General features: G+C 50.0%; 1 protein-coding gene across 6 annotated transcripts in view; it reads left to right on the forward strand.

Annotated features, from left to right (window-relative positions):
* FAM219A (family with sequence similarity 219 member A) overlaps window positions 1-19,942 on the forward strand; it is a 55,180-nt gene extending 35,238 nt beyond the window's left edge. For 2 of the 6 annotated variants that reach the window (XM_082621674.1, XM_082621676.1), the window contains exons 2-6: window positions 11,826-11,925; window positions 15,327-15,429; window positions 15,685-15,765; window positions 16,391-16,445; window positions 16,989-19,942. In XM_082621674.1, the coding sequence (XP_082477800.1) occupies window positions 11,826-11,925; window positions 15,327-15,429; window positions 15,685-15,765; window positions 16,391-16,445; window positions 16,989-17,147 (498 nt within the window). In that variant the 3' untranslated portion in view covers window positions 17,148-19,942. The remainder of the gene's footprint in view (window positions 1-11,825; window positions 11,926-15,326; window positions 15,430-15,684; window positions 15,766-16,390; window positions 16,446-16,988) is intronic. The other 4 variants (XM_082621677.1, XM_082621679.1, XM_082621675.1 and 1 more) reach the window with 3 other exon arrangements.
* The last annotated feature ends 493 nt before the right edge of the window (window positions 19,943-20,435 follow it).

Consider the following 20,435-nt stretch of genomic DNA (forward strand, 5'->3'; position numbering starts at 1 on the left):
TCCCTCCACAAAATGCATCGTGCCCTGCCTGCCCCTTGTTGGTCTTCAGTGAACATCAAGTTTTTTTTGTTTTTTTTTTAACAAATTGCAAGCTCTCCAATGCTTAATTATTGGGATGACAAAAAGGAAAGAACAGGAGACTTCTCTGGCCAGAGAGCTGAGTTTTAGAACTGCAAGTTGTCTGTGTGAGCAGAAAGTGGTGCTTGCCAGGCACAATGGAGGTTAGAGAGTTAGAAGAGGATGAAAAGGAGAGGAAAGGCAGGGGCAGGAAATGCCCCAGAGAGCAGCTATTTGATACCAGCCCTCAAGTCCATTGTCCATCGCAGTTGAGTAGCTCTTTACTCTTCCAAGGCCAGAGGAAAGGGATCAGAGATGGCAGATCTGGGAAGGCATCCCATAGACTTTCAGACTACTACTTTGCTTTCTTGGGAAATCAAGGAGTGCAAAAGTTTCAAGAACCAGTGCCGTCCTGGTTCACTCAGTCTCTTGAATAATTGAAGCTTATCAAAAATCCTCAAGTGAGATTTGGAGCCAAGATCCAGATGAGATCCACAAGTATTCTGGGCCGAGACCAAATGTCAATGTTTGTTGACATTTCTCTTGCTTCAACTTCCTACCATGTGCTGACTGGATGAAGGACCAGTCTCAAGAACTCTCCAACCAAATGCCCTCTATCAGTTCCCTGGCAGCATCTCTCCTCAGTGTTCTGTGCCTCCTTCCTTACATTGGGGAACTAGAATCCACATCCTGGAAAGAAACTGAAGGATCCTCTGGACCACATTCCTTAAAGCTTTAGTATCCCTGAACATCTGGTGCCCCTTTTTTCCCCCTCCTTTGTACCCTGCCAGAACCCCAGATTCCCTTGCCTCGCCCCACTCCCTTGATTTTATTTTTTAATAAATTTATTTATTTATTTATTTATTTATTTATTTATTTGGCTGCCTTGGGTCTTTGTTGCTGCGTGCGGGCATTCTCTAGTTGCGGCGAGCAGGGGCTACTCTTTGTTGTGGTGTGCAGGTCTCTCATTGCGGTGGCTTTTCTTGTTGCGGAGCACGGGCTCTAGAGCGTGGGCTTCAGTAGTTATGGCTTGCGGGCTCAGTAGTTGTGGCTCACGGGCTTAGTTGCTCCACGGCATGTGGGATCTTCCCGGACCAGGGCTCGAACCCATGTCCCCTGCATTGGCAGGCGGATTCTTAACCACTGCGCCACCAGGGAAGCCCTCCCTTGATTTTAGAATCATTTCTATGAAAGGTCTCGTCTCCATAGTCTGTGTTGGCCGAAACTGAATTAAAAAAGAGAAGGGACTGCTTCCTCTCCACTGCCCACCCTCATCCCATCTTCTCCTTCTGCCTCAAGCCCTGTCAGTCAATCTTTTTTTTTTCCATTGTGGTAAAATATACATAATATAAAATTTACCATTTTAGCCATTGTTGATCTACTTTTTAAAGATCTTTACACCTTCCCCCCCCCTTTCTTCATTAGGTGAGATGGTCTTTCCCTAAAGAGGTTGAAATGGGAGCAGGTGAGGGGGAAGCAGGATTTGGGGCTCAAAAACCTTTCAGATCACAAGACTGTATAGGCCCAAACCTGTGTCTCTAGCTGCTCCAAGGAAAGACAGGCGCCTCCTCAACATCTGGCTCAGAGGATGAGCTTGAGGATAAGGATGAAGGTCAGAGACTAGGCCAAGTCCAGCCTCCCAGAGGAGCCAAGGTTTCTCAATTTCTGGCCCTGGCTCCTATCTCCTGGGTCACGAGGGTTGTCCCCTGGGCCTTTATGCAGAGGCTTCCCCCATGCCATAGCTGCTACAGTGGGTGTCCCTGAGTTGAGGCACTTGTCCTGTCTCCCAAACAAAGGCTTTTTGGTCATAGGGTTTCCAGGTGAGTAGAAATGGGAATGAATAGTAGAACATCAATCTAGGATAAGCAGTCCTAACCATGAAGAAGGCAAAGCAGGATTCTAAATCTGTTTAAAAACTCACTGGTCCCTTGTCTCCCCATTTAAAAAATGAATACAGTTCTTTGCCATCCCAGTACTAGCTTCGTATCTTTCCCCATCCTTTTCTCTCCCTGTTTCTGAGTAACTATTTTTGAAAACTCAATAAATGGGTAAGAGAGTAGGAACTGCCACTCTCTCTGGAATAACTCCAGAGCCATTTTGGTTAATTGTCTCACCCCAAGTCTGAAAGCAAGGGAGACTTACTCTGTGAGGTTTGCCTCCTGGCTCTGTAATTTCAGTCACAGTTCCTACAGCTGATGTGCTGGCTCAGGCCAGGGACCAGCTGAAGCATGGTGGCCAGCTACTAACTAGGCAGTACTGGTGCTCCACTTAGAGCCTTTCCCAAGCTGCAGTGTAATAGTCTTCTCTCCTTTTGTTAATTGGTGGCCTCAAGTCAGGAGATTTTGTCTGGCAGATGATGCCCAGAGGAAATTCTATTCTTTGAAAGAAGATAGAGGGAACCAGGTAAACAAGGACTGGAGCAGAGCTCTCTTGGAAGATGATAGATAGATGTGATGACCTGAAATGCCTTGGTACACAGCAAAAATAAAATACGAAAAGGCCTGCTATAGCTCTTGGTCATGACTGGAGGCCTTGTAAATTGGAACAATCCTTTGGGAAAGCAGTTTGGCAATATGTATCAAGAATCTTAAAAGCGCTCATGCTTTTTTACTTAGTAATTCTACTTTATTTAAGAAATCATCCTAAATGCAAATATATATGGATTTCAGTGTAGCATTATTTATAATAGTGGAAAAGTACAAACCACATGAATGTCCAAGATAAGTGAATGGTTAAAAAGTTATTGTACAGGGCTTCCCTGGTGGCGCAGTGGTTGAGAGTCCGCCTGCCGATGTAGGGGACGCAGGTTCGTGCCCCGGTCTGAGAAAATCCCACATGCCGCGGAGCGGCTGGGCCCGTGAGCCATGGCCGCTGAGCCTGCGCGTCCGGAGCCTGTGCTCCGCAACGGGAGAGGCCACAACAGTGAGAGGCCTGCGTACCGCAAAAAAAAAAAAAAAAGTTATTGTACATCCCCTCTATGGATATTATGCAGTCATTAAGCTGATGGTTAAGAAAGCTATGTAAAACTATGGAGAGTTGATTATGTCCTAATACTAATTGTTTTAAAATACAGAATATAAGATACAGTGTGTTTTTCTTTAAATGTTGTTCTATGCCTGTTTATTAGTTGGTACTAACTGGTTATAGTAACAAAATCCAACTCAAGCTAGTATAAGCTAAAAAGGCAACTAGATAGTAAGGACACTAGATTTCCTCATAGTATCTAAGGACAGGCATGAGGTCAAACCTTAGAAGGGTAGGGCAAGTTCAAGAATCAGAACCTGAAACCTAGGGAAGACTTTCTCTGTCTCTTGTGTTTGCTTCTTTCTGAACATCAGCTTTATTCTTGTCTCCCCGCCCAGTGGCCTTCTCTCCTACCTAATCTACAGTCTTGAGCTTTACATCTCCTCATCGTCCCACTTCCCAATTCTTGGGGAGACTCTGATTGGCTCCGCCTGGTCTAAGCAAGGGCAAGACCGCACAGAACCAACATGGTACCTAGAAGCCCACCCCTGTGACCATGAGGACAAGACAAACACCAGCTCCCAGAGAGGGAAACCCCCTAGTGTTGCTACTGTAGTATACACAAAAGACTCAAATACACTAGAACATTAACGAAGATTACCTCGAAGTGGTAAAACTCAAGGTGATTTTTTTTTAATTTTGGCATGTATTACTTTATAATAGAAAAATCTATTAAACTCACCATGGCTTAAGCTGTTACTAGCCATGGGGTTCTGCATTTTGGTTCTCCCAATGACAGCCACCACAAAGATACTAAAGCTTGGTGGTGCTTGTTTTTGGTAAGGAATTCCATCCTAGGAGCTGTTTAAGGAAACAGAAAATCTTCAGTTACACACAGGACTCACTTGAGTTCTTGAACCCTAACCCAGCCATAAGAATCCTTTCCACTTCTTTCTGCGGAACTTTGCTTTATCCCATAGTGCTGTGCAGAAGTGTGGTGTGTGTGGAGAAAGGGTGCTTTCCTTCTCTACTACCAGCACCAAGTCCAGAGCTGAAAAGGAATGGACACTCAGTGTGTTGACCTTGTTTGAATTGAGTCTTCTTTTAGAGAAAAGCCTTGAAGATTGAGGGGATTTAGACTCTGGTAAGAGAGGCCTCCCTGAGCTTGACAGGATCCTCTGCCCCCTCTCCCAGATTCAGGCTTCACAGACTTCCCCAGCTCTTCTGTTCGTCTTCCCCTCTTTGCAAGAGCTACGAACAGTATTTGGAAAGACTCTCTCCCTTATGTTTCCCTGATTCTCCTTCAGATATCCCCCAAAAGACCTTATGCCTGAGAGAGGTCTTTGTCCTTCCCTATAAGTGGGGCCCCTAAGGTCCCACTTATGTGTCCTAAAAGGACTGAAGTCCTGGCCAATTGCCTGGCCATTCAGGCAGCTCCTGGAGAAATCCTGGTGAAGGGGGAGATAGGGAATAAAAGTGGGAGCTGCCCAACAACTGGACTCAGGAAATGGGACTCAGGACTTCAGATCGTACCACAGAGCAGGAACTGTCATTGGCCAAATAATTCTCTTTGTTTTTTTTTCCACATCTTTATTGGAGTATAAATGCTTTACAATGTTGTGTTAGTTTCTGCTGTACAACAAAGTGAATCAGCTATACGTATACATATGTCCCCATATGCCCTCCCTCTTGAGCCTCCCTCCCACCCTCCATATCCCACCCCTCTAGGTTGTCACAAAGCACTGAGCTGATCTCCCTGTGCTATGCAGCAGCTTCCCACTAGCCATCCATTTCACATTTGGTAGAGTATATATGTCAATGCTACTCTCTCACTTCATCCCAGCTTCCCCTTCCCCCCACCCCATGTCCCCAAGTCCATTCTCTACGTCTGTGTCTTTATTCCTGCCCTTCCACTAGGCTCATCAGTACCACTTTTTTAAATTCCATATATATGCGTTAGCATACGGTATTTGTTTTTCTCTTTCTGACTTACTTTACTCTGTATGACAGATTCTAGGTCCATCCACCTCACTACAAATAACTCAATTTCGTTCCATTTTATGGCTGAGTAATATTCCATTGTATATATGTGCCACATCTTCTTTACCCATTCATCTGTTGATGGACATTTAGGTTGCTTCCATGTCCTGGCTATTGTAAATAGTGCTGCAATGAACATTGTGGTACATGTATCTTTTGAATTATGGTTTTCTCGGGGTATATGATGTGCCCAGTAGTGGGATTTCTGGGTCATATGGTAGTTCTATTTTTAGTTTTTTAAGGAACCTCCATACTGTTCTCCATAGTGGCTGTATCAATTTACATTCCCACCAACAGTGCAAGAGGGTTCCCTTTTCTCCACACCCTCTCCAGCATTTCTTGTTTGTAGATTTTTTGATGATGGCCATTCTGACCAGTGTGAGGTTGGCCAATTAATTCTCATGTTGAGATGTGGAGTCAGAGAGAGATGAATGCATTAGAGGCTGAATGAACAGCCATCTGCAGGGAAGTAGAGAGGTCTAACCAATGCCTAGACTGCTACTGAATATTCTTGGACTGGAGGTTAGCTTTCTGCCAAGCCATGGACATTGGATACAAAGGCATAGTGTTGCCTTTTTGGGATCTCCCTCTAAAATACTGATGTCTAAACATGCTTATTACCACCCATTGCCAAGAGATGTTTTTGGGAAGTGGCATAACCCTGCAGGGGACCACAGCCCCAGGTAGCTTCTGAGCTGAACAAATTGTGACAGAAACAGAGTTGGTCTTTGATACCCTATCTTGCATCATCTACCGGTCAGAGTGGCCTGATCTCCAGATCTTTCCCTGTTTTCCCATTTCCTTGTCAGCACTACCTTTCTTCCTGGCTCTGTTCCTGCTCTAATTCTGTCCTGCTTCCTGCTTTCGCCCAGGGGAATTGAACAAGGTACAGACATGACTCTATTCCAGAGGTAGCCTTTCAGTATTTCATAAGTCAGAACTGCCTCCACCAACTCCCTTCTAAACCTAGAGGAAAATTCATGTGTGTTAGGGGAAGAAAGGTTAGGTAATGTTGGTGCAAGCACCTTCCCTCTTCATACCTCATCCTAAATCCATTTCAATTTCCATCTTCCGGAAAATTTGTGCTTGAAGGTGAGGACAGAGGTTACCTTTCCTGTGGGAAAGTGAAAATTGAATCATGTCGTTGGAATCATCTGTGCTCAGTCCACAAGACAAAGGCAGAATTGTTCAGCACCACGGAGAGTGCCTTTCATCCTGAAGATGAGATCAAGGGTGGGTGAAAGATGAGGATTGTGTAGCTGGGACCCCCACCAGTCTGATCTCCTTCCACTCCTGGCTAGCCACCAAGTGTCCCTCTTTTCCTCAATCCCTTAGCATTCACCCCCTTCTTTACTTAGCTAGGCTTTTAGGAATGAACTCCCTTAACTTTCCGCCCACCTTTCTGCCTCCATGTTATCTGCATCCCCCACCCATCTTCACCTCCCTTCCATTTTAGCAAGGAGCCTTCCTCCTCTGGTCTGATTCTGGTTCCATCTTCTCTTGGCTCCTCAAAGACCATGCTCCATCAAACATCTCCTTGTTGACCCACCTTCCTTCCCTTCAGTCTAGGACAGTGGTCAGGTGTTCCCTAGCTCCAAAGAATCCTTCAACTCCAAAGCTCTCTCTGACAGTCGTTCACTCTCATTCCTTCTCTTCTCAGTTTAGCTCCTTGAAAAAGTAGCCGGTGTTCACTGTCTCTACTTCCTCATCTCCTATTCCCTCCTAAATCCCCTGTAATCTGGGCTCTGTTCTTACCATTCAACCAAAACTCTGTTTGCTGAGGCCACCTGTGACTTCCTTATTTCTAACTACTGTCTTTATCTTATGGACTCATGTGTTTATTTGACCTGACCCTGTTGATTTCTTCCACCTTGAAACCACTTGAAGGTCTCCCTAGATCTTTTTCTACATCTCGTGTTTCTGCTCCTACTCAGTCTTCTTCTTCCACTCATTCCCTAAGACTGGATGCTCCTCAGGACTCCATTCTTGGCTCCTGTCTCTTTTCACTGTGCTCGTTCTCTCTGAGAAGACTTATTCTCCTCTGTGGGCTTCCATCACCACCTGTCCACATCTCTTTCCTGAGATCCCAAACCTCAGTTCCTACTGACTAATGATGCCATCTAAGTGTCCAAAAGACACTTCAAGGCTCAACATGTCCCATACTGAGCTCATCTGATTTTCCCTGAGTGTAGTTCTGCCTTCTCCTGCATCGTCTGTTTTAGTAATTAGCGCCCCTTTCCCAATTACTCCAGACAGAAAACTAGGAATGTCTGGACTCCTTCTTCTACATCTTATCTCTAAAGTCTGCCACTCTACCCTCTTTAACATCCTCCTTTCTGGCCTTTTATCTTCTGCTTCTGCTTAGTTCAGCTCCCTGTCATCTCCTGCTGGCACTGTTGCAGTAGTTTTCTGACCTTCAGTCTCATTCCCTTCCCCTCCGTCTTCTATATGGCTATGAGAGGGTCCTTCTCCACCTCAAATCTGATCATGTTACTCCCCCACTCAAGGCTTCACTGGCTTCCCCATCATATTCTGAGTAAAGAACAAAATCAAGACCCATCCTCTCCTGCAGTCTGAGCCCTCCTGGCCCCACAACTTTATTTCCTGCCACTTTTCATCATGCCTTCTAGATTTCAACTATAGCAAAATACTGTTCCTTGAATATGCAATGCTAGTTTCAGGCTTCTGAGCCTTTGCAGATGTTCCCTGAACATCCTTCCTCCTTCCTCTTAAGCTAACTGGTGAACTGCTGTTTTGAGATCTTTTCAAGTGTCTTCCTCTGTGAAGTTTTCTCTGACTACTTTGTTCCTTCCCCTCTACTTTTATAGCCCTTGTTACATTTACTGATAATTACTGGGAGTTCCTCAAGGATGGGCCTATTTCTGTTTATCTTTATGAGCCCCAGGCCTACCACTGTTAAATAAGTGAGAGAAATGCAGCATAATGAAGTGAGGCAAGAGAGGAGACAGAATGCCCCCTGATCAGGCCCCTCCTCACCCTGTGGAGGGAGCATCTATTCCACAGACACCTTCGCACATAAGCCAGGCCCCAACACACGTGGTGCCAGGGGTGCTGCTGTGGATCAGTCACTGCCAGGGCATATTGTTCATGATTGTGTGGGTCCCATGGAGCCTGTACTAATAAAAACTTTATAGCTAGCGCAAATGTAGTGCTCAGTATGTAGTATACTAACTACTATTCTAAATGCTTACATATTAAGCACTAGATTACATAGTATCAATTTATCCTCACAGAAACTTTTGACATAGGTATTAGTATTAGTCCCACTCTACAGATGAGGAAACTAAATCCCAGATCACACAGCTAGTAAACGGAGGAGCCAGGATTTTCTTTTTTAAAGAGGGATTTTTTTTTTTAATTTTAGAGGATTTTTAAGTTTTTAAAAACATTTATCTAGGCTGCGCTGAGTCTTAGTTGTGGCATGCGGGATCTTTGTTGCGGCATGCGGGATCTTTGTTGCGGCATGAGAGATCTTTAGTTGCAGCATGCGGACTTCTTAGTTGCAGCATGTGGACTCTTAGTTGCAGCATGCGGACTCTTAGTTGCAGCATGCGGACTCTTAGTTGCAGCATGCATTGCAGGATCTAGTTCCCTGACCAGGGATCGAACCCAGGCCCCCTGCATTGGGAGCGCAGGGTCTTATCCGCTGGACCACCAGGGAAGTCCCCAGGATTTTTTAAAAGAATAGTCTAAATTGGTCTCCCTGTATTGTTTCCTCTGTTTTTATGTAAATTTAATAAGTTCTATAGTAAAGCATTTTTAAAAGATTTGACTAAATCAATGTGTTTTAAACCCCTCCCCCACCCTTTTTTAAAAAGCAATAAAACCCTTTCTTCAGCCAAAATCTTGCAGAAAGGCTGATATGTAAATGAAATCAAAACGGATCTATTCTGGTTGAAGGCAAGCCAGATCCCCTCCTATTACTTTCCTCTCTCACTCAGCCCTGCCCAAGACACAGGGTTCAGGAAAGACAGCTGAATGAAAAGCACTGGACCAGTCTAACTTAAAGATTCTTCTGGCACCTTTTCCTTCCTCTAGTTATACTGGCTTTGCATTGGCCATTAGCCTATATATTCTGTCCCAGAAACAGTGAGATTGAGCTATTAATCATCTCTGTAGTCTTTGGAGAATTTGTATGCAGGGTTGTAGAAACAGGTTGCTGTTAGAGATGCATTTCAATGTCTGTCTCTGCTGAGTGTTTATTAATAATCTTGCTAATCGCCACTCTAGTTCCTGGATCTAGCTAACTCCTGTCAGGTGTCCTTGGGGGGCATTTTAAATTCTCCCTGATTTCTTGGAGCCAGATGCTTCCTTCTGCCTGGATTCCTCTCTGATACTTATACTCATGAATATTTCACATTTAATCTCCCTGATTACCTTTCCATGTGATGGTCATGGTGCATTGGCTGCATGTCTCAGGAAAGACATCCAGGAAGCCCATAGTAAAGGCTTGGGTTTGCAGGCACAGTGCCAGAGATCTTTGTTCCTGCCACTCAGATGGCCTTCTATCATGGACAATGACGGGGAGATGCTGAATGGTGAGTTTGCATGGGACCTCTCAGCCTAGGGCTTTGCACCCTGGCTCTTGACCCAAAGGGACTGGCAGTTTCACTCAAGGATCGAATGCCACTAGGACCTGCCCAGTGGCCGCAGGGACCACACATGGGTCCCTGTGACCAGAGTTGCTCAACAGCTTCCCAGCCCCCCATCCTTCCTGCACCACCGCCCTCCGGTGTTGCCACCTAGTACCTCCAGCCTGAGAGAGGAAACTCTGATGAATTCATCTTCACTGAGGAGGGAAAGTTAGCCCCAAATGCCTGAGAGCTTGGGTTCTTAAAGTTAGCTGTTGGAGGAGGCAGGGATGATGGTCAAAGAGACAAGATGAGCCAAGGGGCGTAGTGTCCTGGAAGCCAGGGGAGGAAACCATTTCCAAATGGATGTGGTATGTGTGACATGTGACAAATGCTACAGAAAAAGTAGAGGACATTAGAAATCTACCACTGCTTCCCTGGTAGGGCTCCACAGGCACGTTTATGGGTTTTACCCTTTGAGAAGCCGGCCCTCGGGCTGCTTTGGGAGTGAGCCTTCCCTGCAGCCTAGAGCTCAGCCGTCAGGTCTCCACGTTCCCTACAGGCAGCACTTGCGAGGCTGTTTTGGCCACAGAGAGGCATGTAAGGGCCACTGGAGGCCTCCTGCTCCAGGGCTGCAGGGGACAGATGCTGCCAGTAATCAGTCTCCCAAGAAGGAGCTGAGCCAGGGAGGCAGAGGATGAGGGACTTGGAAAGACTGTGGCATGGGAAGTTGCCTGGGATGCAGGCTCTGCAGCTCCTCGCCCCACCTCACACCTGTTCTACCTTCCTGTCCCATCCCCCTCAAGGACAGCTAAGGATGGAAATCGAAGCAGAGGACACAGGCCCAGGTTCTGCCCTCGGGAACTCACAAACCACTATGGCAACACAGCCCACCCTGGGCCTTGCACTCTGGATGGCCTAAGGAAACATAGACAAGGCCAGGATTTCCCTCCCAAACATTCTAGACTTTTCCCTTTTCCCTTAGTGACAAGCGTGTTTTCATCCCCACTGCTTCATTCTTAAGGGAACAGAAATCACCCTAATGGCTATATACCCTTCCCTTGATGGGTCACCAGAAGCCACTCAGATCCCTGGGCCTGGAGCATTCTGCCTGCCTATCTATCTGCGCTCCCTGTCCCCAGAGGCAGAGCAGGCACAGCCCTGGATCCTCTCTGCAATCCTTAGACCTTAGGCATACCACTCTGTGACCCTAGGCAGATGGTTAGGGTGGCAGCACCTGTATCAATGGTTGGTCATCAGTTTCTCAGGGAGAATGTGAATGGCTCCAGCCCCTTCCAACTGACTGAGGCAGGGTGGGCCAAGGCCCTGGATCTTGTAGCAGAGATTTGGGGTGTTTGGGAGGGAATAGTGAGTCTAGAGTAGGACTCTGGGCAGCACGGCGCCCATCGCAATGGGAAGAAGTCAGTAAGGAGGGCAGTGAGGGAGATCGAAACAGTTGCAGACCCTGGACGATGCACAGGATGCATGCTTTCCTACCTTCCTTGTCATCTGTAGCGTCAAGCCCTGTGTGGGCAACACAGGACTAACTGGCCACCGGCTGATTTGTCATTATTTGTCTTCTCACCTACCATTCCCAGCCAACCATTTAGGTTCTCGCAGGAGACACTCTTTAGGACTCATCTGTGAAATGGAGAAGTCCTCATTAGAACTGCTGGGGCTGCAGCCTTGAAGTCTAGCCTGGCTTGGACAGTCAGTTCTCTGGATCCTGTGAAGGGATCATCCAGTGCTAGGGGAAACAGAGGGAGAAGGCCTGTCTCAGGGAGCACCTACCCTGACCTAATGCAGACTTAAACTCACAGGAATCTAGAAAGACCTTTCCAAACAAGTACATAGGAAGGGCCCTGAGGAGCAGGGCCACGAGCATGGGAGGTTGGAGAAGGTGGTCCTTTGGGTTGAAGGAATTGAGGTAGGCTTCCTGGGGGAGGTGGATCACACAGGACTTAAAAGATAGACACTCAGGTGGGTGTAAGCAGGGCTGAGATCCTTGGCTCTTCCACCCAGCTCAGTGTCTTCCTCCCATGGTAGATGGGTCTGTCCCTCCCTCCCTGAATACCCTGCCTGCTGGCAGGGAAAAATACCTCCGGAGGACAGGTGACAGCAGCCCCCTGTGTTCACTTCCTAACAGCTCCCTACCTCTGCTTTCTCCCCCAGGACCCAGCCGCCGCCTCCATCTCAGACGGAGACTGCGACGCCCGGGAGGGTGAGTCAGTAGCCATGAATTACAAACCATCCCCGCTCCAAGTGAAGCTGGGTGAGTGTGTCTGGGGGGTGAGGGAAATGTGGGGAGTGGACAGACAAGGTGCTCTGGGCTGGGTCTACAATGAGGTACCACAAATAAACCAACTCAGGCTAGCTGATTCCAAGACTCCAGCCACCAAGTCATTGGCACTGCCAGGCACCTTATCTCCTGCAAGGCCAAGAGGGAAATTACAGTTCTCTACAGGAGCCCAGAGCTCTAGAGGCATCTCTGAGGCCAAGAAGGCTCCAGGTATTCCAGGGGATAGCTGCAGGGGTAAAAGCATGGAACCGCAGAGAGTGGGTTGGAAGTCCCATCAAACACTGGACCAGGCTAAGAGGAAGCTGCCTTAGAGGTGGGGTGTCAGTTGTTGTGTCTGAGGGGTAGAAAGGAATGAGGCTCCCAAAGCCTAGAAGCTGAGCCCCTCTCCCCATTCCTATGTCAGCCTATCTGGAGATCTCAGGATCTCGTCGGCTCCTGTTTGGGGGAGCTTTCCCATAGTTTCTTAATAAACCCAAATCTCTCCCCCACTCTCCAGGGTCACCTTTCCCTTGGGGGTTTATCTCACGTCCACTCCAAAGACAGTTTATGCTACAGCCTGCTCCTTTGAAGTCACATGTCTCCCAACCATTGCCCAGAGCTCCTGCAGCTGCTGTTGTCACTTCACCCTACACCGAACACTGCGTCTCTCCCTTCAGGGACCAGTTTCACTCACCCAAGGCTGCCATGCATAACAGGCTTGTAATTAAAAATTTGCCTTCGGGAATTCCCTAGCAGTCCAGTGGTTAGGACTCCGTGCTTCCACTGCCGAGGGCCTGGGTTTGATCCCTGGTCAGGGAACTAAGATCCCGCAAGCCACAAGGTGTGGCCAAAAATAAATAAAAATAAAAATAAAAATAAAAATTTGTTTTCACGAAGAGAAGTTATAACATACTGCATCCAGGAAAGAGTTAACAATTAAATACAGGCCGTCACTATCCTTCAAAACTTCTCTGCCGGGCTTCCCTGGTGGCACAGTTGTTGAGAGTCCGCTTGTCGATGCAGGGGACACGGGTTCGTGTCCCGGTCCGGGAAGATCCCACATGCCGCGGAGCGGCTGGCTGAGCCATGGCCACTGAGCCTGAGCGTCCGGAGCCTGTGCTCCGCAACAGGAGAGGCCACGACAGTGAGAGGCCCGCGTACTGCAAAACAAACAAACAAACAAAAAAAACTTCTCTGCCATCCCTGCCACCCTCCTGCCCATCTTTCTCCTCAGGCTCCAGCTGCCCATCAAATACTGGACCCCTCCTTAGTTCTGAGAACCCTTTCCCATCTGTTCTAAAACATTCTCCCTCTGCAGCTGCCAGGACTCCTTTTCACAGAGTCCTGTTATGTTATTCAGCTTTTTGTTAACCTTGTTTTTCTCCTTCCAGACCAAATCCGGGGAGCACCTCAGGCTGTTTTTCTAAACAAGAGAGCAGTCCTCTCAGTGGAATTTGTTCATTGTCCCAGGACACCAAACTCACACTGTTTTTGAGCAGCCAGTTTTATTTGCTTATTATTGTTTAATTTAACAATACAAGGGCTTCCCTGGTGGCGCAGTGGTTGAGAGTCCGCCTGCCGATGCAGGGGACACGGGTTCGTGCCCCAGTCTGGGAAGATCCCACATGCCGCGGAGCGGCTGGGCCCGTGAGCCATGGCCGCTGAGCCTGCGGGTCCGGAGCCTGTGCTCCGCAACGGGAGAGGCCACAGCAGTGAGAAGCCCCGCGTATCGCAAAAAAAAACAAAAAAAAAACAAAAAAAAACACAAGTATTTTAACAAGTATAACTTCTCCTTTACTCTCCCCCGTCATATTCTCCTCCCCAGAGATCATCATTCCAAGTGTTCTTTAGTTTTTCCATTTTATTTTTTATTTTAACACAAGTGGTATCATACTGTACATATTTTCTGAAACTATTTTTGTTTTTGTTTTTGTTTTTGTTTTCCACTTAATGTCTTAGAACCCCTTCCAATATCAGTATATAGAGAATGACTTCATTCTTTCAAATAGTTGCATAGTAGTCTGTAGTTTGGTTTTCCCAGTTTATTGTTAGCATTTTTTGTTTCAAACAATTCCGACATGCTTTTAAAATAACACTTAAAAATAAAATAAAATAAAATGAAATAAATAAAATGACACTCTTTTGTCCTGCCCATTACATTACCACCAAAGCTCCTCTAGAAAATTCACAACCTCGTCCCAGTTGCCCTGAGGAAAATCCCCACCAGGAACTTTAAGGCAAATTGCACCCCCTAGAGGCTTGGGGTGGTAATGGCAGGTGCTGCCTGCTGGAAAAGAGGTGGAGGCAGGTTTGAGGGAGTCAGGTGAGCAGTGGCAAAGAAAGAGGGTTAGAGACTGGGAGATGAGAGACACGGAGACCTGGAGGTCGAGGAAATTCCAGAGTCACAGTAGCTGGAAATGCCCATCCCATCCTTCCTTTCTGGAGCTTGTGGTTATTTTATGAGAGCTTTCCCCTGGCAGTCCTTTTTCCTACATCGGGGCTGAAATGACGAGGAGGAGTGGGTAGCCAGGCCTCCTCTAGGGCCCAGGCAGCAACTGGCTACTGGTAACAGGGCCACACATGAGGCAATGGGTCACCTGGTTGCCAGCCCCATGAATCTGGTAGGCTGTGGAGCCTCAGAGAATTCAGAGGCTGACGGATGTGTCAGAAGTAGTCTAGGCAGAGGGGCTCCGCCAGCCTCCTGCCCCTTACCCTGCCAGCCCCATGCTGCCCATCCCACTCTACAACCTTCAGTGGCTTCTTTTCCTTCTGCATTAATCCCTAACTCGTCTGTTTGGCATTCAAGGCCTTCATGCTCTGAGTCTGTAATCAGAGGGAGCCCCTAGCCCCTTAGCACAGGACCTGAGACATGACTGGTGACACAGATGTTTGCTGAATAAATAAACGACTGAATAAATGTATCCTACTTTTCTAAACTGACCTCCCTCCATCTTCACCCCTCCATCCCATCCACATCCACACTTATTACACTCAACTTCTAAGTGCATTTTTCTGTACACTCTCCCTCCTTACTAGAATGCCCTCCTCTCTCCATCTCAAGGTGTCACCTGCAGGAAGCCCTGCCATCCTTCTGCTCTATGTCTCCTGCTCCAACCTTTCTCTAGAATCAAGCACACACTAGCTGCCCCACTTGGGAGTACAGCTCCTGGAAGACAGGGGTCAGCCTCCTCATGTTGCCCCCTTACTATCTGCCTCAGGTTGTTCAGAGCCAAGTAGTGTCTCTCCCGAGCAGCAGGGCCTGGAGTTGGATTCCTGCCTCAGTTCTTAGAGAAGCAAGGGGTTTCACCATGGAGGCCCAGCCCAGGCTGCCCCGAACAGTAAGGCAGGGTGCCCCTGGGGGCAGGACACAGCTTCCTTCCCATGTTCCCCTGCAGAGAAGCAGCGGGAGCTAGCCCGGAAGGGCTCCCTGAAGAATGGCAGCATGGGGAGCCCCGTCAACCAGCAACCCAAGAAGAACAATGTCATGGCCCGGACAAGGTAGAGCCCCCCGCCCCAACCCCGCTCCACCCCACCAGGGCCCTGCCAGCCAGCACCTATCTCTGCTGGTTCTGAGCCTCCCGTCTTTCCTCCCTCCTCAGGCCCAGCTCCTCTCTGAGAGGAGAGGGTCTCCCAGGATCCAAGGTGGCGAGGGTGGCGTAGGGGTGAGGGAGGTGGTCGGCACAGCCTAACCCAGTTCCTTGCCAGGCTTGTGTGCTTCAGTTGCCAATCCAGTCCCCACAATTCTCCACCCAGGCTGGTCGTCCCCAATAAAGGCTACTCCTCGCTTGACCAGAGCCCAGACGAGAAGCCACTGGTAGCCCTTGACACGGACAGGTGTGTACAGAGACATTGGGGCAGCCGGGCAAGCCACAGCAGCCTGTGCAAACACACAAGTGGGCTGTATAGGACGTACTTGCTATATTGTCAGAATTGGGGTGTTCCTCAGCCGGGAGCTCTCCAAGTGTGAACCCCCCCAAGGAATGGAACTTTTTACCTGGAGGTGGGGGAGAGCAGAGAGAGGAAAAGGCAACTATGCAATCTGCTGCTGTCCTGGGACAGCTGATCCAATGGCTGCCCCTAAAATGGGCCCTGATGCCTTGCATGGCACCCTGCCCCCTCTGAGGAAGGCGCCCTACTGCTGGGAACATACCTGGCTAGATCTGGACTTCGGGAAAACCCAACAAACCAGGGTAATTTGAGCCTAGAAAAAAAAGGAGGGAGGGCTCTGGGGGATTTAGGAGGCTAAGGGGGGCAATTAATTTAGAAGGGTGGAGCTAGGGAACCTGTCTTGAAACTGCATTCGCACAGCAAGCACCATTTTTACTGAGACCGTGCTGTTTATTTGGAAGTGTCGGGGAGGGGTGAGGTATTGACTGATGGCGGTGGGGGGAGGTAAAGAGAGTTTTCTATTTAATATATGGGAGTCACTTCCTCTCTGTTTTCTTTCCCCTGCGGCCAGTGATGATGACTTTGACATGTCCAGATATTCCTCCTCTGGCTACTCCTCTGCTGAGGTGAGGCCCCATCCCTTCCTGTCCTAAACACACGTAAGCAGGCCCACCTCCAAGAGAAGGGGTGGGGCCAACGCCAAATCACACCCTGAGAGGAGCAGTGGCAAAGCTAGGCGGAGCCCATGCAGGGGGTGGCCTGGGATAAGATCTGGCCGGAAAGAAAGGTGAGGCCTTGGACTCCGCCTCTAGTGCCAGGAGCCCAGGGTTAGGGACGGGGCTTGGACCTGGGTTGGAACAGGGCCCTTACCTAGACGACACCTTACAGGAGTGGGCCTGAAATGAGGGCATGGCCTGAATAGAGGCAGGACCTAAGGTGGGAAGTTGCCCTTAGAATGGGGTGCAGTGTGTAGCGGGGCGGGGCCCCGGGAGGACGTGCTTGTAAGGGAGGCCAGAACTGAGGCTGGGGCCGAGGAGGTGCAAAGCCTGGGGTTTCGGAGAGACCTGGGACGCGACGGGCTGGGCACCGATGGCCTGGGCATGTGGCCCCAGCCCTGAGTGGTGCCTCCAGATGGCCCCGAGCCTGACCTCCCTCCCCTTTGCCTACAGCAGATTAACCAAGATTTGAACATCCAGCTGCTGAAGGACGGCTACCGGTTAGACGAGATCCCCGACGATGAGGACCTGGACCTCATCCCCCCCAAGTCCGTGAACCCCACCTGCATGTGCTGCCAGGCCACGTCCTCCACCGCCTGCCACATTCAGTAGCTGGTGGGGCCGCTGCGGCCGGCCAGGGTGGGGCCGCCGGGGACCAGGTTGGACCAGGCAGGGGCCAACCCCTCCCCAGCTCGTCCACCTGCCCCCGGCCCCCGCGCCCCCTACAGCCGCCAACCTCGTAACAGTCATTGCTTCCTCCTATGGTAGGACGTGTACCTCTGTGTGTTCATGGAGCCGGAGAAACCAAAACCGGGTCTCTCTCCACCCCCGGGAGTGCTGAGGAGGGGAGGGGGCGGTTTGTTCAGTTACTTGGGGGACCTCGCCCAGCATCCTGCCCCCTCCCCAAAGCTGCAGCCAAGTAGAGGAAAGGGGTGACTGGACTGCAGGGAGGCCAACAGTAATGAGTGGGGGAGGGATCACAAAGCCAGGGGTTTGGACCCACCCATGTGAAGCCATGAATCCCCCAGCACCAGCCAAGGAAAGGGGCTGGGAAGGAGAAAGGCCCAGGGCAGTAGAGGCAGGGCCCAGCCCTTTAGAGCCGCCTCCGCATGCCCCCCTGCTGGCCCATGTACCATCTGCGTTTCTCCCCTCATCTCTAGATGGGAAGCCTGACAAAGGTGCCCAGTGGGATATTGTCCCCCACCCCTTGGGGATCACTGCCTTCTTTCTCCTCTTTGCCTCATTCACCCGCTTCCTTCCTCTCTGGATTGTGTGGAGGGTGAGGTGGGCCTTACAGACAGCCAGAGTTTAGGGTGGTATGATCTGCCCTCACCTGCCTCATCCCCCCACCCAACACACACACACACACACACACACACACTCTCTCTCTCTCTCTCTCTCTCTCTCTCTCTCTCTCTCTTACACTTCCGTTCTGTTCATTGGTCTCTGTCCCGGGCTGGAAGCAGGAGTTAAGGCTGGCCTTGAATGCCCCATTCCGGTCTCACTCTAGCCCAAGATCCCAGAGGCTGCTTCCCAGGAAGAATCTTCAAGGAAGCAAGCCTAAGAGAATACAGTGGCTGCATGTGTATGGCAGGGACAGCTTGGCAGAACGTGTGTGTGCCTGGGGCTGTGAGGGCGTGTGTCTACATCTCTGCATTGGGCCTGTGTCTCCAGATGTCTGCGGCATCCGCGGTGGGGAAGTGACTGTGTGACCTGTTAACAGTGTGAGAGGCTGCTCAGCAGTGCAGTCAGAAGGCTGGGTTCTGGTCCTAGCTCCAGCACTCTCCCCGTTATCTCCAACAAGCCATTTATATTCTCTGGCTTTCAGTTCCCTCCACTGTACAATGAGCAGCATCTGAAATTAAGGTTCTTCCAAACCTGAAGGAATTTCTTCATAGGAATTTCTGTGGAGGTGGATAAGGAGGTCTCTGTGTTGTCTTTTGAGTACATCTGGTGGCTTCCTGAGTTGCACGTCAGTGTGGAGAAGAGAGGGGGAAGTTCCTGTGGGAGCTGTGTATGCCCGAGTGCAATAGTATCTTTTGGGAACTGTGTGAGTGTGTGTCTGTGTGTGTCTGTGGATGTGCACGTGTATGTGGATTTCTATGGTGTGTGTAGCTGTGTGGGGTGTCTGAGAGTCAGAATGTACGTACTGCTGCTTCTGCTGCTGTCACTCGGTGGTGGCAGGGGTGGGGGTGGTGGCTAGAAAAGCTGAGGATGAAAATCAAGAGGGAGAAGGTGACCAAGGCCCTCCCCTGGGCCTGGGCAGTATAGATCTGCCCCGTGCGAAGGAAAGCAAAAGCACAGATAGCCCACGCCTGGTCAGGTCTATGCCACACAAACCCCGTATCCCAGGGCCACGCCTCCATGCTGACCTCCCCCACATGCTGGCCAATCCACTCTAATATATACCACTCACATGCTGCCAGCGTGCACAGGACACACCCACAGCCCAGTTCCTGGCTGCCAGTCCTGGGAGGTGGGAGTTGGAAGGGGGCGAGGGCAGTGAGAAGAGAGAGTAAGGCTGCTGCCTTAGGAGGGGTAGCACCTCTCTCTGCACCACACCCAGGGGCTGCCAGCTCCTGAGTGCTGAGGTGCAGCTCTCCACCCTCAACTCCTCCAACCCACGCCTAACTCCTCCAGTGCAGGGACCCTGGTTAGATGATGAGAAAATGCCAAAGGGAGGCAAGGACGGAGAAGGCACCTGCAGGACTCACATGGCCCATACTGGCCCCCACCTGAGGCTGTTTCTCCCCCCACCCCGCCCCGGTCAGCATACCCACCCCCCGTCATCTGGGCCCCAAAACCAAGCTTCCTACTACTACTACCGCCACCACCCCGGCCTCCTTGACTCACCCTTCGAGAACATGGGTACCTCCTCTTTTCCAGGCAGGGCCCCCGCCAAGGCTCACTTAGACTGCTGCCTTTGCTGCTGACATGCTGTGTGACTCTGGCCCACTGCTTAACCTCTCTGGCCCTGAGGAATAAGGGAAAGGCTCCCTCCCCACAAGATATACCTAATTCCCTGGCAGGCAAGGGCTTCTAGCCGAGGCAGTGTAGCAAGTGTAGTGGAGAGAAGTACGAAGCTGGCAGCCAGCACTTTCTGGGTCTAGGGAAAGTGCATGGTTCCCTCCTTCCCTGTGTGGGAGGTTGGAGGGGAGGAATCGAGGCCTTAGTTTGCCCCCTGCCACCCTTGCCCCTTGTAGATACTGCCTTAACACTCCCTCTACCCTCAGCTCTGGCTGCCACCCAGCCAGGTTTCTCCGTGCTCACTAATTTATTTCCAGGAAGGTGTGTGGAAGACATGAGCCGTGTATAAAATTTTTTTTAACATTTCCATCGCAGTATTGACCATCATCCTTGGTTGTGTATCGTGTAACACAAATAATGATATTAAAAGCATCAAACAAGCCAGCCTCAGCTCCCTACCTGGGGTGCGGGCAAGGGGCAGATGGGCCGGGAAGGGCAGAGGACCGATCCTCTGAACGCGCATTTCACCCTACCTCCACCTGTGGGTTCCCAGGCTAGGCCTGCCACTGACCAGCTGCAACGGCCCTGGATGACTCACTTGACCCCTCAGAATCTCTGTTTCTCTTCGTCACAGTGAGAAGCTTCGCCTAGAAGATCTCCAGGGACCTTGTGAACTCTTGGAAATTGGGCTCTTTGAGAGACTTGAGGCAGGAAGAGACTGGGGTAGGGAGGAAGTCAGACCTCTTCACCTCTCCGGGGATGGGGCTGAGCCAGGTGATATCATAATGGGCAGTGCCCATCCTAGAGAGGGAATCAGGGTGGGGGAGGAGCAAGAAGGCTGTGAGGGAGGGAAGCTGAGAGATCCTCCACAGGAGGGGGGTCGCAGCAGCTGGGGCACCTGCCGAGCTGTCTGGAAAAGGGGGGGGTGGTCAC

The sequence above is a fragment of the Mesoplodon mirus genome, assembly GCF_964341445.2.
Source record: "Mesoplodon mirus genome assembly, chromosome: 1".
Taxonomy (NCBI): Eukaryota; Metazoa; Chordata; class Mammalia; order Artiodactyla; family Ziphiidae; genus Mesoplodon; species Mesoplodon mirus.